Source organism: Dipteris shenzhenensis, chromosome 11, assembly GCF_047967505.1.
Source record: "Dipteris shenzhenensis isolate YYH24624 ecotype China chromosome 11, Dip_SZ_1.0, whole genome shotgun sequence".
NCBI classification, from domain to species: Eukaryota; Viridiplantae; Streptophyta; class Polypodiopsida; order Gleicheniales; family Dipteridaceae; genus Dipteris; species Dipteris shenzhenensis.
Window position 1 is genome coordinate 20,642,044 of NC_141606.1, and position 23,712 is coordinate 20,665,755.

The following is a 23,712-nucleotide window of genomic DNA, read 5'->3' on the forward strand; positions in this document are numbered from 1 at the left end:
TTGTACCTTTTTGAGAACCAGCCAGTTCTATTGCTCCCTCGTGAACCTTCTTTGTATCAAGCTATTTTCTTGTTGAAATAAAATCCTTTGGGGGGCCCAGCCCTTATTATTGGGCCCTAGTGTGCTGTGCGTCCTTCTCTTTCTCTCTCTTCATTGCAGCCTGTCACTCGCATGAGTTTCCAGCACTCGGTATTAGTCTGGACGTGATTTTTGAAGCATTTAGAGCTGCTGCGATTTGATGAAGACCTGTGAGTTTGCAAGATAACTGAGTTATACTCGTATCAAACATGGTTTCATCACTTTCTTTAGTGATAATGATCCCAAGCAAAAGTAGTTTGTGGAGGATTTATGCAACCTGGAGTGAACGTGCCATCAACAAGTATCAAGAAGAGACTCCTATAATGCAAAAGGTACCCGAGGGCCTGTGAGGAGATCCAGAGGAGCAGCAGTGAGCGAATCAAGCAAAACAAGGCCCAAGATTCAGCTGTTATGATTGCAGTCATAATGCAGTGTGATGTTAAGCTTTTGGGCCACAAATTTTGGCATATTTATCATCAAGGCACTATGCTTCTTTATACTGCATGCAGTTATTCCAACTTGTCAGTGATGAAGATCCATGGATGTTGGTATCGCAGGGAGACCACCCATATGTTTGCCAGTTTCTTCATGGCCACATGCAAACTGTAATTCTAGATGGGAACCATGCTGTTGAAATGAATGGCTGCTTGATAGACAAACTTTTAAGTTTGGACGAAAATGGGTCCATGGTAGTTTCAGATTTGAGCATTGTGGCTATGGAACTGGAATTTTTGATGCAATTGTTTTCAAGGGTAATGCATTACACAGCCTTATGTGCATGTCACTATTTCAGTCCGTTCACAAGGAGGATTTGTAGAATATTATTTATCAGCTGACTGGAAAATCCAGATATCAATCTTGGGAATTGTGCCTGTCACGCATAGCAGAGACTAGCTACTATGACATCCCACTGACATCATCAGTGCCCAACAGGCAGACCATAGTATAAGCATATGCTCTCACACATACAAATCCACACACCGACACATACTTGAGAATCCATTTATACAAAGGTCTTCCTACTGAGTTTCTGTCGCTACTCCAGAGGTGACAGGCAGACTCAGCCGTGACAAAGGCTAGCACTAAGGGAAAAGGCTATGGTCCATATTCTCTTCAACCAAGCTACAACTTCTTGTGAAGACACTACGATTTCATTTTAGCCTTTCCCAAACGAGCATCCAAGCAAAAAAAATGCTTAGACCATCTAGCTGATAGCGGATCTAGCATTTCCCTGTTTCATCCAATGCCCCCTACTTGTTCTACCAAGACAGGTTCAACAATGTGTTTCACTATTTTGTTGTCAGGGGGTTGGTATGGACTTTGGTGTATCCAGTGACAAGAAAAGATTATGGGATCATGCTTACATGACTCCTAGCAAGCTTGATTTGTCTCTCTAAGATTATTTGGCTTTTCGGACGACGCTAGATGGACCATGTTTCAACAAAGACATAATCTTTGGAAGACATTCGAAAGACATGAATGCTAGCATAAAAGTTTCAACATCCTATGTTCTCTCATATGTGAGAACTCTAGATCCATGGAATGTTGGGGGATTACAGAAACTTATGGAGCTGTTTATGTTCTCTCATATGTGAGAACTCTAGATCCATGGAATGCTGGGGATTACAGAAACTTTTGGAGCTGTTTAAGTCCAAAAACAGCTGCTGTAACCTGCAGGGACTTACTATACGGAAATGTACTGAATAGATGAATGCAAGTAGAGAACTCAAGCATGAAGGACACCAGAGATCTTACTAACTATTGTACACTGCTTTATTTATGGTGTATAAATGCTGGCAAAATGCCCTAACTAGTGTATGTACATGAGTGCCGATCGGCATATAAAAAACTGAGCCGGAAACTCCCCTATCTGAGGCGAAAACTGCGACTGTGGGAGAACAGCTCTAAACCCGGACATCATGGGCTCGTTGGGGACCTCAATGCGAGGACAAGTACACGCCAGGTATCACTTCTGGACTTCTGTGATGACTCTATCTTATTACCAGAGGTGGATATAGACGAGGCTAGGATGTCTCGCATCTCTGCAAATAGACAGCCCTAGACACATCCTATGGACATGCACTACTGGACATGGGCAGGATACATGATCTTATCATTTACAATGGCCTGGATCAATGGCCTTCCTCAAGCGGGTTCACATGCTTCCCGCATCGAGGGGGCTCCAACGTAATTGACTACCACATGGGATCACCTAGCTTCACTCCACATATCACTAACTTCTCCGTCTCACCACCACCACCAGGAGCAAATCACGCCTATCTGTTTTTTAGTACATCCACACCACCACCTATGTCGCACACTATGATACCACCCACGCACACTACTTACGAGGACACACCTCGATCACAAATTAAAACACGAATACTATGCACGCCTCTCTGATCTACTAAGAGACATTAACCGCATACCGCTCTTAGAGGATTGAGCCACCCTGATCACACCTCCTTACATGAGACCGCTCTAAACACTTTCCCACACACCACTGGATCTACATGCCCCCCGCCGCTCGGCTCAATCCGCTACAATAGCTAGTATGATGATAAATGTAAGGCTTTACGGCAACAACTCTGACTAGAAACTAAGCACCATCTTTCGAGTGAGCCAGAGACCATACAAGAGTATCACTGTCTGGTTCGCCCAGAAGAAGCAGGCTTATTCGCCGGAACAAGGAGTTAATAAACATTTTGTTTAGTAGCAACTCTAAAGATTTTTGGCGAAGGTTCCTTGAGCAACGAACCCCGTCCCCTCTCACAAACACCAAAACTTGGCACTCCTATGCACACACATTGTATGATGTCCCTAACCAGCCAACACCCAACCTCTCACAGGTACAGCGCCCCACCACATGCACACTCTTCACCATCGCGGGTGCCAAGCGTGCTGCAATGAAGCTCCACAATGAATGAGCGAAAGATCATGAGGGCCTACCTACTGAATTCATTGCATATGGAGTCAATATCCTAGCCCCAATCTTAGTGAAGCTTTTCAACAAAGCAATCTACACAGGCTTGAACCCTTAACCCATACACAAGGCACGAGATCCCATGAGCCCGGAAAATTGCGTGACCGTTATGATTGGACATGTCATGTCCAAGATCTATGCATCAATACTCAACACAGAGGTTGCCCTGGTTGCAGAGCTTTGGGGTTTTAGAGCTGTGGGATAGGCAGGCTTCCGAATAGATCAAGGGACCATGAATCACATACTTACTCAGAGAGGGGTTATCAAGGAGGCCGGGGCACGAAAACAAAGGGTCTAGAGGGCCCAACTCATTAGACGCTTACAGGAGTTGGAGTACGACTAGGAGGTTACTTGGGCAATCATGGCACTTTATGAGAGTGTCCACATCGGGTTCCGACAGGTACAGGGTGGACAGAAGAGATCATCAGCACCATTGGGGTCAAACAAGGTTGTCAACACCATTGGGGTCAAACAAGGTTGTCTGTTATCACCAACCTTGTTCGGGCTCTACATAGATGACCTTGAGATCTTATTAGGACCTTAGGAGAGGCTTGCTGCTCTCTATCAGGATCCCTGCTCCAGATTCTCCTGTATGCAGATGATGTTGTCTTACTCTCTTCAACAGCAAAGGGTCTCCAGCGACACTTGTACCTTTTGTGAGACACATGATCTGAAGGCCAACCTTGGTAAAACCAAGGTCATGATCACATTTCACACTAAGAGGGCTGCTGGCTGAGGTGGTTGCATCCTACACATACTTGGAGGTCCTTTTCTGTGGCCCGATCTTCACAATGCGACTAGCACTACAAGACCGACTGAGCAGAGGATATGCCACATTGGCTAGACTCAAGCGGCAGTGCTTCCACTCTCACTTCCAAACCCCTAGACCAAAACCTTCTTCTTTGACTCTTTGATTCGTCCAGCAGGTATGTACAACAGCCCTTGTTGGGGGCTAGACCTTAGAAGCCGCCATGGCACCTGGTTATATATTTTGAGTACTAGTTTTTGGAGCACTAGTTTCTGAGTATTAGTTTTTAAGTTTGAGCTTTCATAGCATAGCACTCAGCAATGGCCTTAGCGAGACCTTTGCTTCAGCCCACAATGGCTTGTATGAGATAGTACTTTGTCTCATAGGCCTACAAGGCTTCCCATAGATAGTAATACGTCTCCTCTCTCTCTCTCTCTCTCTCTCTCTCTCTCTCTCTCCATCTTAGCCTCTCCTCCTTCTCCACCTCTTGGCTGCCTCTCCACTTCAGGCTTCCGCCCTACCTCTCCACCACCTCGCACTGGACGTGCCTCCCATTATGGGAGGGGAACCGGTGCTCCCGCTCCCGGCTGAACACTAACACTAAGATTTGCACCTGCACCCCAAGAGAAATGGGGGACAAAGCCAAGAAAGACGAAAATAACAACAACAACAACAAAAAAGCAAACGACACAACTGAATTTGGAGGATGTGAACACACGTTACAACCGAAGTGGACTCGGGGTGGACAGCAAGGCAAAGGTAGGACCCGCCTCAGCTTCTTCAGCCTCTATCTCTACCTCAACCTCAACCTCGACCTCAACTCCCACTATAGTGTCAGTTTCGTTTTCAGCTCCAACCTTAGCTCCCTCTATCTCTGTCTCTACTTCGACTTCAGTCCCCGCTTCAGGCCCAGCTCTAGTTCTAGTCTCAGCTCCATCTACATCTACGATCAGTGACATACTCATGCCCATGGCGCCGGTTGTTGTTCCCTTTCCCTCTTCTCCTGTTACAGCTCTCGCACAGCTTATGACCCCTACTTCGGAGGTGTCATACAATGTGCCGCATTACGCTTCACTCTCCCCTCTCCCTCTCAGTCAGCCCACCCGCCTCATCCATTCCACTCTCATCTCTGTTCCTCACTCAGCCACTGTCCAGTTTCCAGACTCAGTCCCACTCTTTCATGCCACAGTCACCACAGTTTTAGCATGGACATGGGTGGACTGATACACCAGAGGCCCGTGAGACCCTGCTCACGGAGATACATAGTTTACGTGAGCATGAGATGGAGCTGGCTCGCTTCGCACAGGAGCAAGTCCGCTTCAACCAGGAGCAGAGCCGCATCATACAGGAGCAGGCTAGGGCCATTCGGGAGCAGGCAGGTCTTATTCAGGGACTCAGACAGGATATCATGCAGATCCAATAGGAGGTCACAGCCATACACACTGCCCCAGGAAGTACCCCGATGGTCGAGGCACAGATTGCGAGCATGCAATCTGCTATTGAGGAGACTTCCAGATGGGTTCACGTGGCCAAACGGGAACCCGCAAGGGTCACCGTTTCGGCTACCCTCATGGAGCAGCAGCAGAGAGCCAGTAAGGCTCTCAACATCAGAGTACGCGGGATCCCACGCACTGAGGCTACACCGATGGTAGATGCGACTCCGTTCGTGACCGCTACCCTGGGTGTGGCTGAGCACAGGATAGAGAGGGCATGGCGGGTGGGGAGAGATCCCAACTGAGAGCAACCCCTGATCATACGATTTCATGACACTCAGGCACGACTTTCAACTCTACGACGCAGGTCAGTCCTTCGAGATCAGCCAGCGATCTCTATGGATGAGGACCTCACACCTCTACAGGTTGAGGAGAGGCGCTCTTTGCTGCAGCAGCGGGATCAAGCCCGGAAGGAGGGAAAGTGAACAGTGGTACGAGAGGAACGCCTTCTTACAGGCCCCCGTAGGACACATGCCCCCTCCCCTACATAGCGAAGCGCGGTCTATGAGACTCAGATATCCGAGACCCTGTCCTGCACCATTTGGAACTGTAATGGTACCTTATGGTCAGAACCAGGGAGCTTCTCGGAATCCTATACAGGCCACGACATAGTCTTCTATACAGAGACACATCACAATCCAGAACGCCCTCTTCCAATAGTCAACGGATATACAAGGGAGTCTGCCTATAGAGATGAGACGAGGGGTACAGGAGGAGTTCGAGGTTCAGGTGGAGTTGCAGTCCTTTTCAGATCCACACTTCAGGGGATCATTTCAGTAGAGCAGAGAGATACACATTCCAGATTTCTTTGGATCCGGGTACGACACATGGACAACTAGGATCTGTTTGTCGCAGTTTGCTACTTCCCCCCAGAGACCTCCCACTTTGCCAAAGATATTCGAGGTGATGATGAGACATCCCCATTTGCTGCCCTTTATCAGTCCATCGTTGACTTTTCTAGCCGCGGAGAAGTCCTTCTAGTGGGGGATTTCAACGCAAGGACAAGGGCCCATCAGGTACCACTTCTTGATTTCAGAGATGATTCCACTCTACTGGCAGATGTTGACCTTGAGGAGGCAGGTATGCTACGGGTTTCGGTTGACAGGCGAGGTCCATTCTCATCCTATGGGCAGGCCCTATTAGACCTAGGCAGGATACATGATCTCATTATCTATAATGGTCTTGACAGATGGCCCGCTTCAGGTGGTTTCACATGCTTTCCACATGGGGGGGGCTCCAGTGTTGTTGATTACATCATGGGATCCCCTGTCTTCACATCTCGCATTACTGACTTCACTGTAGCACCTCTCCCCCAGGGGCTGATCATACATACCTTTTCTTTCACATCTCCACCTCCCTTCGCACAGCACCTTCCACCGGGTGATAAACTGTACGCAAATCAATCTTAGTGAAATACTTCGCTCCGGCCAAACGGTCTATTAGATCATCAGAACGAGATAGAGGATATCGATTCTTAATTATCACTTTATTCAATCGTTTATAATCTATACACATTCTCCATGTGGAATCTTTCTTCTTTCTTAAGAGGACAGGTGCTCCCCAAGGTGATTTACTTGGGCGAATATAGCCCATATTCAAATAATCATGTAGCTATGAAGCTAGCTCATCCTCCTCAAGCTGGCTCATCCTATAAGGTGAAACACTAATAGGTTGAGCCCCAAAGACTAAGTCTATGCAATGATCTACTGCCCGTTCTGGAGGTAAACCTTTCGACAGTTGAGCAGGGAATATATCCATGAAATCATCTAACAACGTTCTCAATTCACGGTGTTCAAACACACTTAAATCATTCTTGTTATTAACAGAGACAACAAATGAAGAAAGCGGAATCAAAACACACTGATAGACATCATAATGAGAAGTGTTTAATATACTCCGAAGCTGCATCGCAGATACAATAGGTCCCTAAGAAGAGGGAATATTATCACATTGAATACAAAATTGGGTGTCCTTATCCAAAAAAGAAAGAGTATGGTCCTTCCATCCCACTCAGTGCTTACTCCACTTATCACGATATACACTTTGATCGGGATCACTCACCTTCTTACTCTGGCCGTCTGTACATACTTCTCGCTTATATTGACTTCATACCCCTTTTAGAGGATCGTGCTGCCCTTGTCACCCGCTCACTACACGAGGCTGCCATTCACGCTTTTCCCCACACCACCCGCTCCACCCGCCCACCACCCCCTGGAACCGTACCCTGTAATAGTTGGTACGATGATGAGTGTAAGGCCTTACGCCGTCAACTCAGATTCGAAACCAAAAACAGTCTTCCGAGCGCACTAGATACGCTACGTGAATACTGTAGACTGGTACAGAGGAAGAAACTAGACTTCGTTCGTCGAAACGAGGAGGAGCTACTGAACATTTTGTTTAGTAACAACTCTAAGGACTTCTAGTGGAGATTTCTAGAAGGATGGTCCCCTCCGCCACTCACTGACACCCAGATCTGGTTCGATTATGCACGCACACTTTATGACATCCCAAATCAGCCAGTCCCTAGCCTCTCACACATGCCTCGTCCCACATCCTGCACCCTCTTCACTAGAGGAGGGGTAAAGGATGCTGTAATGAAACTTCATAATGGCCGAGCGAAGGATCATGAGGGACTATGCACTGAGTTCATTGCATATGGGATTAACCTCCTAGCCCCAATCTTAGCAAAGCTTTTTAATGAAGCGGTTTGTTTGGGATTTCCACACACTTGGTTTAAGCGACTGGGGCTCCACATGGATAGACTACCTCCCTTCCAATATAGTATGGATGCTCCGTTCTCTCCCCTCTTATCACACGAGGTCAACCTGGTTATCCGTGAGAATCTACTACAGCTACACACTTTTCGGACCTAGTTGGAACCGAGTGAACTCCCAGTGAAGCTTAGCTTCTACAGAGATCACTTCTTACATATCACAGCGGAGGGTTTCATTGACCCACCAAGATACACACAAATTCACCTACCCCACTCAATGAGGATCTCTCTTAGGCAGTTTCGGGTCTGTATAAACAGACTTCGCATCGAGAGCGGCAAAGCACAGCGACTACCCAGGGAGCGGCGCATATGCACACTATGTGACATACAGGAGGTTGAGACAGAGGAGCATTTCATCTTCAGATGTCCTGTGTACTATGAGATCCGAGGACGTTTCCACTGCCTCTTCAGAGATAGTTATGGGATTTTAGCCCATTTCCTCTCCTACCCAGACCAAAGGTGTTTGGCAGGTTTCATTCATGAGGCACTTAGACACCGCGAGAGGATACTCCGAGCACGGAGACAGGAGCAGACGTCTTCCTTGGTTGATCCCTCTCAGAGCTCTATCACAGAATTCTTTCAGCTAGATCACATGGACCCCAACGAGATGAGGCCTCGACATGACCGTGACCCGGAGCCCGTGACCCGACATAGTCTACCTTTGATAAAAGATCTCTTGAAAAGCATAGTCCACATATGTATTTCTTTTTTTTTCTAGGAGTTTGACTACAATCACCCACTTCCTTATCAACTCAGAAAGCAAATTCAGTTAGAGTATTAAGTAAGGTTACCAGCACTAGTTTTCTTGATAGAGTTGTCTTTATGGTTGCATACCACAAACATTTTGCATCGTCTTTTCTGCTGTGTGAAACAAGTATATAAGGGAACCTGCCAAAAAATGGAAAATGAACTCTATCAACACTCTCTCAGGAAAGGGCAGTTAAAAATCATAAACGAATAGAGATTTCTTTCTTAATGTGCATAAGAACACGAACCAACAAGCCCCTTTTCACAACATGTCCCTGGTATCATTGCAACATATCATTCTTGTCAACAACAGCTACCTTATTATTTTCTTTGCATATAATAGGGCAGACTTAAGAAGAAATGGAAGTCTTCTTTAAAGTTTGGAATACAGAGGTTCTATCAATCCAACTCTGATCAAATTTGTCTCATTCTTTAAAAAGAGCTATGCATGCCATCGAAATAAAGAAGCTTACAGAGCCATAAACCACTGATTACCCATCAACTGCCTAGTTAACATGTTTGCACCATGTCATAAGTCACGTTAAGTGTTAATCTTGTCCAGTTGGCTTAGCAGACTGTCAACACTAAACCAAAAGCTTAGTTGATGATTGAGCTAATTAAGCAGGAAACCACAGATTACTCAACATTGTGTTCACTCAGATTTGAGACAGCAAAGACATGCTAATTTCCACTTGCACCAGTGATTGATAAGCTTGCAAAGAAGATCCAGTACCAGGCAGAGCGATACTCCAAGGCCGGTTAAAATCTGGCTCTAACGACAACAAAAAATAAAGAGATGCCAAATCAAACTAGGGATTCTTCATGTAAGATAACCGTCTTGAAGGCTGAGGGCTGGAGATATGCAGGGATAAATCTGAAGCTTTTGGTCACTCGATAAGCATGCCGTGTTTTGGGCAGTTGATCAGTTCCTAGTCAAGGTTAGCTCATAGGGGTTTGCCTTCTTCACTTCCCTTGGTTCACACCCTCGAATTCAGTTCAGCACCTTTCTTAGAGGGAAAAATCTAACATTTTCTCATCCCTTTTTGAAAGGTAATTATTATAGATGCTGTAACACACTGCCTCAAAGATCTTCCTACCTCCTTGTGAATCCAATTCACTAGTATTTTTCGAAGCCTTGGCAGTTAGTCTAAACAAAAGCAATTCCTCAAGCCACTTCCATATTTAATGTGTTTCTTGCACACGCTTTTTAGCCATGGCCTATCTGGCATTGTCAAGATTTGCATCTAATCTTTTAATTAGAAAGATGATGTACATGCATTTGTATATGAACCTTACAACATTGGGAGATGCAAATTAATCCTCACCTTATAAAGGCCTTAAGGGTTCTTATATTATGATAAACACTCTGAATAGGCGACATATCAAAAGCCAAGAAAGATGCTTACATGCTTTAATAATAGGAGAAGACAAAGAAGGGAGAGGTGGCGGCCACGCAGATGTTCCATCTGGGCATCGTATCTCTCTACATGGCGCAAGGAGGATCAACCATTTCCAAGATGCTTCAAACAGACGCAGACCAGTGGCGAAAGACTATTCGCTAGTCCCACCTAGAATCCCCTAAAGACTGTGTAAAAGAAGAATTGCCAAACACTCTCACATCAAGCAAGCCGCTACTCCCTTGCACATGTGGACAAGACACTGGCTGAGCTAGAGAAATACAGAGGAAAGATGCAAGAAGAATGGAGGAAGGGAGAAAGAAAAAGCAGGATGGGAATCAAAGAAAAACAGCCTCCAAGATAAGATACAAGCAAGGGCAGCTTAGAGACATAAAGTGAGGCACCCTGGAGAGTTGGCAAGGCCGATGTACCAACCTGGCCATTGGTAGTGAGATTCCAGATAGCAACAGATAGGTCCACCCTCATGAGCATGAGGGCAACATCGAAGGGTAGTAGGACTTTCTCAGATGATGATCTCATGCTCTTGCAGCAGCAAGAGCACCAGAAGGAAGGGATGGTACGTGTAATGGCAGCAAGACAAGAGGGGAAATGCGCTGCCTAGAGAGATGACCGAGTGATCATTCAAGAAAGAAAGAAAGAAAGTTTATTAAAGTCTTCGGAAGACCAACGGGTCTATGAGATGTTGAGGTAAAGGCACATTGCCACCCTTTAAAATGTTACGACCCCTATGACTGTCTTAAGACAATCATAGGGTGAATACCTAATCCTAATAAAACTTTTGAGTTTGTGGTGTGGCTCAACACATTCTTACACACCCACACTCCCTAGTGTCGTCTGAGTTTGTGGTGTGGCTCAACACATTCTTACACACCCACACTCCCTAGTGTCGTCTGTCTCCTAACGTTCCACCCCTTCTTTCCCTCACAAGTGGTATCAGAGCCTTTCTCTCCCTCTCACTCCGGTCTACCCCTCCCTCTCCCCTCGGGCCTCGTGCCCTCAGCAGCGAGCAGGGCAACAGCAAGCCAGGGCGCCGGCTGTACGGACGCCGTGACAGGCAGCCGTACCGGCTGTATGGACGCGTGCACGTACAGGCAGCCGTACCGGCTGAACCCTCAGCCAAGATTTCGACATTTTTTTTTGGGATCTGTGCCCTCGCAAGTACAGGGTACAGCAGGTACACTGTGCAGGCACAGCAGGTACTTGCAGGTACAGCAGGCACAGAAATTTTTTGTTTGGGGAAGAAGGAAAAAGTGAGAGCACTCTGCTCTTTTGCGTGGTACTTGCAAGTACACGCAGGTAGAGAAGTACAACGAGGTTTTTTCTTGATGCATTCCCGAAATTTTTCAGTTCTAAAACTGTGTGTTTGAGGTACAGCAAGTACACTCGTGTCCCTTGTGCTTGAGGTGACTAGTGCCACAATGTGTGGTAGTTGCACAGTTATTTTTCGGGAAGGTCAGAATGCCTTGATTTTGCAGAGGGCTTTCATGCTTTTGTTGAGTGCAAATCTCAGTTTTCGGGTGACAATTTCATAGGGCTTTTGCCTGGAAGTGTATGCAGTGTATGCCTTGAGGCAGTGTGGAGCCAGGGTGCCCACATTGGTCTCGTTTTCCGCATTGTATCAGTGACATCTCTTTGCAGGTCACAATTTGTGTACGGCACTTAGAAAATCTCAGTTGAGCCACGCTTGGCCAGGGCGCATCGAGTTTACTCGGTCCCTAACTGTCCATCGTTGACAGTGCTCAAAAGATTTTCTCTTCAGTGTTTGTACGTTGGGATCTGTGTTGTTACTGTGTACACAGAGCAGTTTATGCATCACATTGTCAGGTGATTGTGCCAGGAGAGCGCTGTATTTTGTATGCTACCTCAGTGTTGAGGTGTTTTTCACTTGGTACAGGTGTCAAATCAAGGGGCTTTTGCCCAGATTTTGCTTGTGAGCACTTGAGTTACTGTTTGAGAACTTCAGATGCCTTTTATCCCCTTGGCAGAAGGGTGATTGGTTGGGATTTGTCCCATACTTTGTTGCAGGTTTTGTGACAGGCTGAGGTGTTTGGAGCCTTTTTCAGTGGACAAAACAGTGTATGACAAGTGGTTTATGCATATAAAATCAGTGCAATACCTCATCTGAGGTGGGAGAAGTGATCAGGACATCAGTGTTTTGTGTTTCGCCAGATGATGATGCACTTGTAAAGCACTTGTGGAACAGCTGCAGCATTCTGAAGTTATTGTTTTATGCCTATTTGAGCACGGTACAGTGTGTCAGAAGGTACAGTGACTGGAGGGAAAATTTTCTGTTTTGCTGCAGATTTTTTGACAGTAAAAAACAGCACTATTGTGAGTGCTCCTGGCTCTTGATAGAGCAGGTTTTCTGCGAAATCAGAATTTTATTTAGTCATTTTTTGACTTACAGGGAGTCAGGCACTTTCCTTGTCTAATATGGCATCAGGGGGAAGTGAATCCTCAATACTGAACATAAAGAAATTGGAAGGGGCACACAATTATGCATTATGGGCAGAACAGTGTTTGAATGTACTTCTGCTAAAGAAGATTTCTAAGCCCATAAGGGTGAAGGGTGTCAAGCCATCTGGGATGGCAGATGATGAGTGGGAGGAGCTTGATTTGTCCGCAAGGGCGGCTATCATGCTTACTCTCACTGATTCTCTTGTGTTCAATGTTCAGGCTGAAAAGACCTCTTATGGCCTATGGCAGAGGCTAGAAGAGTTGTATGCCCAAAAGAGCTCAGCCAGTAAGGTTTATTGGTTGAAGAAGCTTGTCGACCTTCGCATGAAGGAAGGTACAGCTATGACCTCACACTTGAGTGAGTTCAATGCCATCTTTACACAGCTTATCGCACAGGGATTGAACCTTGATGAGGAGTTCAAGGCTACTTTCTTGTTGTGTACCCTCCCTGAGAGTTGGGACACTTTCAAGACCACTCTGTCAAATTCAAATGTCACTCTTATGTATGCTTATGTGGAGAGCTCTCTCCTTATGGAGGAGATGAGCAGGAAGAATAATATGGGCAGCAAGTCTTCCAATGCTTTGCAGGTACAGGAAAGAGGTAGGACTCAGCAGAAGGGGAGATCTGCTGGCAAGTCCAAATCCCACAGTCATTCCCGTGGCAAAAAGGATATTGAATGCTTTTACTGTGGCAAGAAGGGACATGTGAAGTCTAAGTGCTTCAAGTTTATACGGGATCAGAAAGCCAAGAAGGCTGAGGCAAAGGATGCAGGCAGTGGAAGCAAAGGCAAAGGCAAGGCCAAGGGAGATGACACTGATGCAGTGAATGTTGCAGCAGAGGACAGTGACAGTGACAGACATGATGTTTTATGCTCTTCTGCTGTAATTGCACATACATTGGTTATTGATGGCCATGACATGCACACCTGGCTCTTGGATTCAGGTGCTTCTTTTCATGTTACGCCTCATAGGGAGTGGTTTACTTCCTACACAGATACTCATGGAGTTGTTCACCTTGGGAACAACTATGCATGTCAGATTGCAGGGATTGGCAGTATACAGATAGTATTCCCTGACGGATGCATATTTATGCTTGATGGTGTTCGCCATGTGCCGCAAATCAAGAAAAATCTGATTAGCACTGGCTTGTTGGATGACAGTGGTTACCACACCACATTTAGGGATTCCAAATGGGTGATTACTGATGGCCAAGTTGTAGTGGCTGAGGGTTATAAGAGTGATACCTTGTACCCTCTTTATGTTTCCAGTGTAGGTAATCATGTTGTTGCCATAACCGAGCTGCCAAAGGTTTCATTGTGGCATAGCCGGTTGGGACACATGTCCGTTAAAGGAATGCAAGAACTGTCACGTTTGGGTTATCTGCCGTCTCTTTCATTTTCAGATTTGCCTACTTGTGATCATTGCATTTTTGGAAAGCATTCTATGACTCCTCATAAGAGGAGAACTCCCCAGAAAACACTGATTTGTGTGAGATGCCACAGCTATCACTAGGGGGTGCAAAGTATTTCATTACTTTTATTGATGATGCCACACGCAAAGTGTGGGTCTATTTCTTGAAGCATAAGAGCGATCCCTTAGATGCCTTCAAGAAGTTTGTCGCTCAGGTTGAGAATCGGACAGGACGCAGGCTGAAATGCCTCAGATCCGATAATGGGGGTGAGTATGTGTCACATGCTTTTGTACAGTTATGCGAAGCTAAGGGCATTAAACAGGAACTCACAGCCCCTCATAATGCATCTCAAAATGGTGTGAGTGAGCGGATGAATCGAACTATTCAGGAGAAAGTTCGATGTATGTTGTCTTATGCTGCATTGCCCCATGGCTTTTGGGCAGAAGCCGTGCAAACAGCAGTTCACCTAATTAACAGGTCGCCGAACAAGGCTTTGGAGTTGAAAGTGCCAGAGGAGGTGTGGTCTGGCAAGCCACCTTCATATAAGCACTTACGTGTGTTTGGCTGCGAGTGCTTTGCTCATGTACGCAAAGAACTACGCACCAAACTGGAACCAAAGTCTTTCAGATGCATCTTCATGGGTTACGGTGACGAAGGTGAAATGGGGTACAAGTTATGGGATCCTGTCAAACGGAAGATTATACGCAGCAATGACGTCATCTTTAAAGAGGATAGTGTACACAAAGAACCCATGCAACCTGTGGAATACAGGAGGGTTGTTTATGATGATGTCGGACAGCAAAGAATGCCCATTAATATGCAGCAGCAGGCTGCTGTAAATAACCCTGTTCATGAGGGTATACAAGCTGAAAATCAGCCAGACAATTTTGCCAATGATGCACCACTGGATATGCCAGCAAATGGCGCTGTAGGACAGCCAAATATGGTGGTACAGCCACCCATCATGCATGATGAACAGGCTAGACAGCAGCCTAATACGGAGCATTTTGTTAGGAGGAGCACCCGTGTACAACGGCCTCCTGACAGGTTTGTTCCAGGAGCCAATAATGTGGCTGATTTTATCATGCTGACAAATTGTGGTGAGCCTTCCAGCTTCAAGGAAGCTATGGGAAGAACAGAGAAAAGGAAGTGGGAGAAAGCCATGCAGTCAGAAATGGACTCCTTACTTCATAATGATACATGGGACTTGGTGCAGCTACCTGTAGGCAGAAAGGTTTTGCCATGCAAGTGGGTTTACAAAGTCAAAGTGGATTCAAATGCTTTACCGAGGTATAAGGCCAGATTGGTTGCCAAGGGATTTAAGCTGGAGAAGGGCATTGACTTTGATGAGATCTTTTCACCTGTAGTCAAGATGACTACTTTGAGAGCAGTGTTAGCTCTTGTTGCTCATGAGGACATGGATTTATGTCAGATGGATGTGAAGACTGCTTTTCTTCACGGAGATCTCCATGATGAGATCTACATGAGTCAGCCAGAGGGATATGCTGTTAAACGGAAAGAGCAGCTTGTGTGTAAGCTCAAGAGGAGCTTGTATGGACTCAAGCAGGCGCCAAGGGATGGTACAAGAAGTTTGATGCCTTCATGCAGTCCCAAGGGTATCATAGGTGTGAGACCGATCACTGCTTGTACACCAAACAGGCAAAGGATGGCAGTTTGATGCTACTCATTCTATATGTGGATGACATGCTGATTGCCAGCAAATCTCAGCAGGAGATCATTGCTTTGAAGAAGCAACTACATAAGTCTTTTGACATGAAAGACTTGGGTGATGCAAATCACATACTAGGTATGAGGATTACTCGTGACAGGTCTAAAGGACTTTTGTTTCTGTCACAGAAAGAGTACATTGGCAAGGTACTGCAGAGGTTTAACATGGAGGGGGGGAAGTCTATTAGTACCCCGTTGCCTCCTCATTTAAAACTCAGCAGTAAGGACAGCCCCAGATCAGATGCCCCAGATCAGATGATGATAAGGCTGAGATGGCCAAGGTTCCGTATGCATCTGCAGTTGGTTCTTTGATGTATGCCATGGTTGCCACTCGTCCGGATATTGCTTTTGCGGTGGGAGTCATCAGCAGGTATATGGCAAATCTAGGCAAGCAGCACTGGGAAGCAGTGAAAGGCGTCTTGAGGTATCTCAAGGGTACCAAAGACTTGTGCATATGCTATGGTAGGCAGGATGCATTGGTGCATGGTTTTACAGATTCAGACTATGCAGGGAATGCAGATAACCGGAAGTCTACTACCGGTTATATTTTCACATTTGCAGGAGGTGCTATATCATGGGTGTCTCGGTTGCAGAAATGCATTGCACTGTCAACCACTGAAGCTGAATATGTTGCAGCCACTGAGGCTTGCAAGGAAGCAATATGGCTTACTCGGCTGGTGGGAGATTTGGGCATTACAGGAGATATGCCAGTTTTGCATTGTGATAGTCAGAGTGCTATCATGTTGGCAAAGAATCCGGTCTTTCATCAGAAGACCAAGCACATAGATGTGAAATACCATTTCATCAGGGAGGTACTGGAAGACAAGCGGCTTGAGCTTGTGAAGGTGCATACTGATGATAATCCTGCAGATTTGCTCACTAAGAGCTTGCCTAAAGAGCGGTTTGCACATTGTCGCCATATCATGGGATTAGGATGAGACCATTCTTATTTTATGGTCTTGTATACAGTGACTGTATATTGCTGTAATTTTTATTCTTTTCTCCCCTTTAGGCACATTGGCCTTTAGGTGGGAGGTTGTTGGGGTAAAGGCACATTGCCACCCTTTAAAATGTTACGACCCCTACGATTGTCTTAAGACAGTCATAGGGTGAATACCTAATCCTAATAAAACTTTTGAGTTTGTGGTGTGGCTCAACACATTCTTACACACCCACACTCCCTAGTGTCGTCTGTCTCCTAACGTTCCACCCCCTCTTTCCCTCACATGAGACTGTGAGAAACCTAATACAAACTAGCTGTGGGGGGGTGGAGCTACTAAGCGAGCATCCACACCCATACAAAAGCCAAAAAAACTGTATCCTACATAGCCATATCCACGGAAAATAGTCATCTACAACAACATCAGCAGCAGCAGCAGCATCAAAGGAAGAAAAGAAGAAAGGATGATGGGGAGATGGACAGCTCACGACGGTATCGGGCCTACGGGACCAACAGAGAATACATTAAGAATGGCGGTATGGTACTGCAATGGCACCCTTTGGTCCGATCCAGGAGGGTCCTCAGAGACCTACACTAATAGAGACATGGTCTTTTACACGGAGACAAACGAGAGTCTAGAGAGAGGGCTACCAACAGTGACAAGATACACCTTGGAGTTAACCCATAGGAAAGAGATGAGGAGAGACAATGGGATACCTGGATCTGGAGGAGTGGCAGTTCTTTTCAGATCACATCTAGAGACCGCATATTTCTGTGATGTGGAAGGAAAGCATGCATAACACATGTGGATATGGGTTCAAGCTGTGATGTGGAAGGAGAACATGCATAACACATGTGGATATGGGTTCAATCAGGTGACATGCCCGGATTTCATTGCAATATGCTACTTCCCCCCGGATACATCATCCTATGTGCACGAGGTCACCACAGAGGGTCACTGCCCATAGAGACGATACATAATGACATCACGGAGTTCTCTAGGCATCCTACTCTTTGGTGACTTCAATACGTGTACAAGGAGCACACAGTGGACCTACTTGACTTTGAGGTCGGGATAGTGAGACACTTTGAGGATGCACCACAAGTGACAGGGAATAGACAATACTTATTGGAGCTGAGAGTGGTACATGACTTGATAATATATAATGGTCTTCAGAGGTGGCTGTTATCCGGAGTATTCAATTGCTTTCCACATGGAGGAGGGTCTAGCACAGTGGACTACCTAATGGGCTCCCAGTCTTCGTGCCGCGAGTGCATGACTTTATTGCCCCCCCCCTCCACACGGCGCTGACCACTCCTACCTAGCATTCAATGTCTGGAGTGCCACGTTAGTCACATGACGGGATCCTCCTGCCTAGCATTCAGTGTCTCGACCGCCATGTCAGTCACAGGACGAGAAACCCCCCTATGTGTAGATACACTTTGACAATGCTCTCGATGTAGTTCACATGAGCCACTTGTCGCATGAGCTACCAACCCTCCTTGGAGATTATGCAAACTCACCCATGCCTCAAACACTCTCATATCAATGGTTCAAAATGCCGCCGCCAGATACTTCCTCACGACTCAATCTGCAGCACTCCACCTAGCTAGGAAGATGCTCCAAGACCCATGATTTGACGATGAGTGCCAAGGGATGAGATCTCACCTCATAAGTGAGCAAGCTTTGGGACACCTAATGCCTGGCACGCCGCAAGAGGCAGGCTTTTCTCTCGTATAGGATGGATAAGGTGAGCCAATCCTTTCGAAGAGAGGATCCCACTATTTCATAGGGGCTTCTCTCTCAAGAGAAGCCACCTCTCCCCATCATAGATCCAGGTGTCTGGCACACTTTAAATTGCTCTAGTCCCAATCCATACACCTATCCTTGCCCATGCCCATCACATCCATTTTTGTCACCGCACAAAATGTGCAAGCTGCATTACGTCAACCCACAACTAGAGAGCTCAGACTATGAGGGGCTATGGAATGAGCAATTAACACATGGAGATCTTCTTCTTCTTCTTTGTCTTGTTTACTACTATTGTAATGCTGTGTTTGGTCATATGGATCATAATCATCTTCCATTGCACATCAACGTAATCATCAATCATCTCTCTCTCTCTCTCTACGCGCATGCGCGTAAGGTTCTCGACTCAATACTAAGGGACAAGATATGTTGATGAATCACAAACCTAAATATCCTCAAATCCTTTAGGAAGTCATTGTTCAAACTACAGAACAAAAGTGTAGGCTATTTAACAAGACCCTTTGTGGATGGATCAAATCCAAATGATAAGCTCCAAGATAAACAGTAATATTTGGGTTAAAGATGTGTAGAAAAGAGGTTTTAGGTGTACGAATTTTCAGTCTCCAGAACAAAATGCAAAAAGGCACACATATCGGACAAGGAAAAAGGAAAAATTATCTACGCTATGTTGAATAATGGTTCTTTGTAGATGCCAAGCATGAGTCCTGAGCTACAACATACTGCTGGCTGAAATGTGTATCCCTTCTCTTAGAAAGGGAAAGCACTATGCCAGGACATTCTACATCTCCATACACTTGAAAAAAATGGGCATTGCGGGATCACTCTACAAAGCAATATAGAGAATCAAACACAAGGGCCAGTAGAAAACAAGGACGGAATTTTTCGATTACTGCCGAAAAGATGCCACAGACCTGTTGGAATAGTAGAGGTCACCTCCCCATCTGTGCGCCCCCAAATGAGGAGTGCCTCCGGGGGGTGGACCATAGGACAAAATAAACAGTTTTGGGGCTGCCACATGAACAGCAACCAGGCTGCCATGTGGGCAGCACATAGAGGAGAGTACCTGGCAGAGGAAAGCCACCATGGAGGGAAGATCTGGCAGAGACGTGTCCAAAGGCTGTCCACGACTGGAGCAAGCATGTCCGCGCAGGGTTTACAGCAGAGAAATGCTGCGATGAGGCACAGATGATGTCAGCATCTGTACGGATGTCCACATCAGCATGTATGGACTGTTTTGGAGCGGATCCAGAGGCTGGAGGGGACCTGAACAGAGGCTGATCTGTGGCAGCATGGAAGAGCAAGAATCGCAGCTGTTTTTGGGGCCATATAGGCCTAAGAGATGATATAGGCCTAAGAGATGGTTGGGTTTGGGCTGGTAGAGCCTGGGCCAGTGGCAGCCTGCCACGTGGCCAGGCTGGGCCAGCCAGCCCTCAAATACTGTGCCCCCATGAGGGGAAAATGTGCAGTCTACTGGATCGGCTGGTAGGGCTGACTGGGCCGGCCCACATTGACCTACCAGGTCGGCCAGTAGGAGGGGCTTCCAGCCCGCTTCAGGGGGCAGGAAGGAGCAGCAAAGCACCACCAAATGGGCCTATAACCAGGAGGTGAATTGCGGCTGAGGAGCTGCAGACTTAGCTAAGCAAGGGCCCGCCCACCTAGGCTGACTACCCGGGCAGTAAGATGGAGAGATCAGTGGATGGAGAGTCTACATAAGCTCAGAGAGGAGCACGCGGGCTCAAGGATCTAGAAGCGCCAAGGAGATATAAGAGAGCTTTTGGTAAGATCAGAGGACCACGGTTTGGTGGGACTCTGCATCTCTTTTGTTGTGTGTCCAGTTCTGGACAGAAAAATACCATTGTGGATTATATATCTTTCTTGGAGCGTCTATTTACTGGCTTGCACACACACTTATGATTGTGAAGTACACACAAGTAAAGAAGTATCTGATTCCATAGTTACACACTTCCATGTGTAATTCCTAGGGACACTCTATTGGTCTTCCGCTGCGGGATACCCTCTGTAGGGATTTATTTCTAACATGGTATCAGAGCACGGAAGTTCACAGGAATTGGAGCTTGAAGGCAAGGACCTTGCTGAAGGATGACCTTGATTCATTGCTCGGGGGAATCTACTTCGACATCTAAAGGATTGTACCTAGGCGGAAGGCTCAGGTTCATACACGTATTTGAAGTATTATACCCAAGCGAGAGGCTCAGGGAGGCTCAGGTTCAGGCAAGTGTATGACACTCTAACTTTATCCTTTTCAGTTCATTGTCATGGCCAACAAATATCAAATCCCTAACTTTGGAGACACGGGCAAGCTTGATAGGACCAATTACCCATTGTGGAAGATGAAGGTTCGGAGCCATTTAGTGTTGAAGGAGTGGTGTGAGATTGCGAACCAGAGAGAGTTGATGCCTCAACCTACTGTGACTACTCCAGCCACATCAACGGCAGCAGCGGTGATGGCACTGGCAGACTCTATGTTAGTGAGAGCATGGCAGATCCGCGATGCAAAGGCCTTGGCTATCACTGTGGGCACATTCTTCCTTTGAGGCGTGGACCATTCTGAGGGATATGTATGAGCTCAACAATGAAGTGATGATCTTGGACCTTGAGACAAAGCTGCATGGCATGAGCATGGATGAAGGGGATTCAAGTCACATCACCAAGAAGAAGGTGGTGCGGGATCAGCCGGCGGCAGGTGGTCAAAGGACGAGCTCCACCAAGATGGCAAGGCTATTGCTCGAAATGCTCTCCCAGAGCTATAGTAGTTTTGTGACTACAATGATTGCAGGGCAGAGGGCAGCACCAGTGACATTCAAGGAGCTGGTACCCTTTCTGCTGCAACAAGAAGCTCAGGAAAAGAAGTATGATGGAACAAATGATAAAGCCCTAACAGCTCAGGACTGGAGCAAAGGCAAGGTTAAGGGTAAGCCTGGCAAAGGAAAGCCCAAGAAGGACAAATCTGACAAAGGAGCGGACTCTTCAAATTAAGAAAACAAGAGAGCGAGGGCATTCTGCAAAGGATTGAAAAAAGAAGCAGCCCGATCACAAAAAGAAGGGGGCCAACTCAGAGACAGATGAGTCGAACTCAGCTTATGTGGTGGTCAGAGAGGAACTTTTCTTGGTGGCATCTCTCGGTGTTGCTGAGATTAGGTATGCAGACCCCAGTGTTACGGTCAGGATGTCCGACATTGAGAGATGGTCAAAAGAGGAGTCGAAAACCTTGTGAAGGCGATGGACAATGATGAGTGCCTAGAGCCATCTAGGTGCTTGGCTGATATTGCTAACACAAAGGGGTATTCTTCAACAAGACCTGACCACTCGAAGATGGATGGAGGCTGTGACTTAGAGGGGGCTAACATAGGACTACACATGGAGACTTACGGTCCAGGTAAAACTAGATATATGATTGGGATATAACTTCCTGAGTATGCCATTTGGTTGCATAACTTGCCAGATGGAGGACAGGTTGAAACAGACCCTAAGAGCATGGTGCCCAGAGGACTTTAGGCTGTTCACCCAATGAGAGGGACAGTTGGAGAATGTTGGTACCTGGAGTGCTCGAGTTCGAAGGCAGGTTCGTGACTGAATTGGATATGGCCATTTGGGACTGTGTTTATAAGAAACCTTTAGATAGAAAGCTGGAACGATCCAAAGGAACAATGTGTTTCTACAAGCGGGGTCAAGGTAGGTATTTTCCTACCATAAGGCTGAATTAAGCAAGGCACACTCCTAATAGTTCCTTGGACCTAAGATTCGTTTCAACCTGTTCTTACTAACTTAGATATATTCTCAATGGTATTTGACAGTTCTTGAGCAGACTGCTTGACCGAGCTCAGTGGCACGTTCTCATGTCCGCCACCCATCATTATACAGGCTAGATATACTGTATGCACACCAAGCTTAATGAATTCCATGGACTTTTAAGTGTGGCCTCGACATGCGGAGAACTTCAATTTACTCCTCGGCGCACAAGGAATAATTTGTAAGTTTTGTGGTAGGATCGATCGGACGGAAAGTCCCAGTCATACCCACCATTTCAAGTCGATACGCAGACAAGATCGCCCACTGGGCATGTTTCGCAGGCCTTGGTTTTCAACCTCAATGACTGTACTAGGTGGGAGTTTTCTTTGCACAGAACACTTTGCAGCGAAGGACACTCAGTGAAGCTCAGCTTAGGCTCCTTCCCGTTCTCCACAGAGGATATTCACTTGCATATATGTACGTACAGCTACATCTCGTAGCTGCACATCCCTCAGTATCCAAGCCCCGAACGAAATGAAAAGATAATGACGTCTAAAAGTTTTGTCATCGTTTAAGCCAAACAGGGTAAAGAAGTACCGGGAGACTACGGTTGGCAATGCGATTATTGATGTGGGTACGAATGATGGAAGCTCGGGCAACAGAGGAAGTATTGGGCAATTGGGCAAAAGGAGAGGTGGATATGGTGGCCATGCGTACTCTCAATGCTTGCAAACATTGAACTGTGGGCACCCAACAAGAGTCTTGAATGGATGCACCCCATTGCTCACTAGTTGCTCATCCCCGTTTTTGAGTGTCCACCCAGGGCCCTCTCCTTACACACCAACGATGGCTTTGTAATTTATTTATTTTTTCCAAAAAAAAGAAGTTTCTATTAATGCTTGAAAAACGCCGTACAACTCACGCTGCCAACAGAAGCTAAGGAACATAACTACAAGAGAAAGAACTAGCTGTCAAACAAATAACCAACCTGTTTCCTAGAGAACCTCGCACAGTGCTTAGGGAATCTCCGGAATAGGGGCTAACAACCAGGGTGGGGGTTGGTACACAGATATCCCCGACGAAAAGGGTGTTGAGGACGCCTGCATGCCAAGCCTCGCATAACTGTTCCCGTATTTCAACAATCGGCGCGCTCCCAAATGGCAAGCAAAGTAAAGATGGCAACAAGGATAGTAAATGGAGTGATCTGCTGACCTCCCAGCACTTGACTGCACTGCACGACCCATATGTTCCAAGCAGTGATGCTGGATACAGTCTTACAAACACTAGTCTCTGGTGAGGGTGTCAGGCATACACGGGGAAGGCGGTGATGCATCATCAGTCTCTATTCGAAAGACCTGCTAGCCATGGACTCTGTACGCTGGTCAATCAAGAAGGCATGCCCTCCCTCCGTGAGC

At 46.4% G+C, this 23,712-nt stretch overlaps 1 protein-coding gene across 3 annotated transcripts in view; it reads right to left on the reverse strand.

Moving 5' to 3' along the window:
* Positions 1-23,073, reverse strand: part of LOC147896750 (Rhomboid-related intramembrane serine protease family protein) — an 83,065-nt gene extending 59,992 nt beyond the window's left edge. For all 3 annotated transcript variants that reach the window (XM_087381448.1, XM_087381447.1, XM_087381449.1), the window contains exons 1-2: positions 22,895-23,073; positions 8,867-8,963 (exon numbers count right to left, since the gene is read on the reverse strand). In XM_087381448.1, coding sequence (XP_087237574.1) covers positions 8,867-8,963; positions 22,895-23,008 — 211 coding nt within the window. In that variant the 5' untranslated portion in view covers positions 23,009-23,073. The remainder of the gene's footprint in view (positions 1-8,866; positions 8,964-22,894) is intronic.
* Positions 23,074-23,712: the final 639 nt, after the last annotated feature.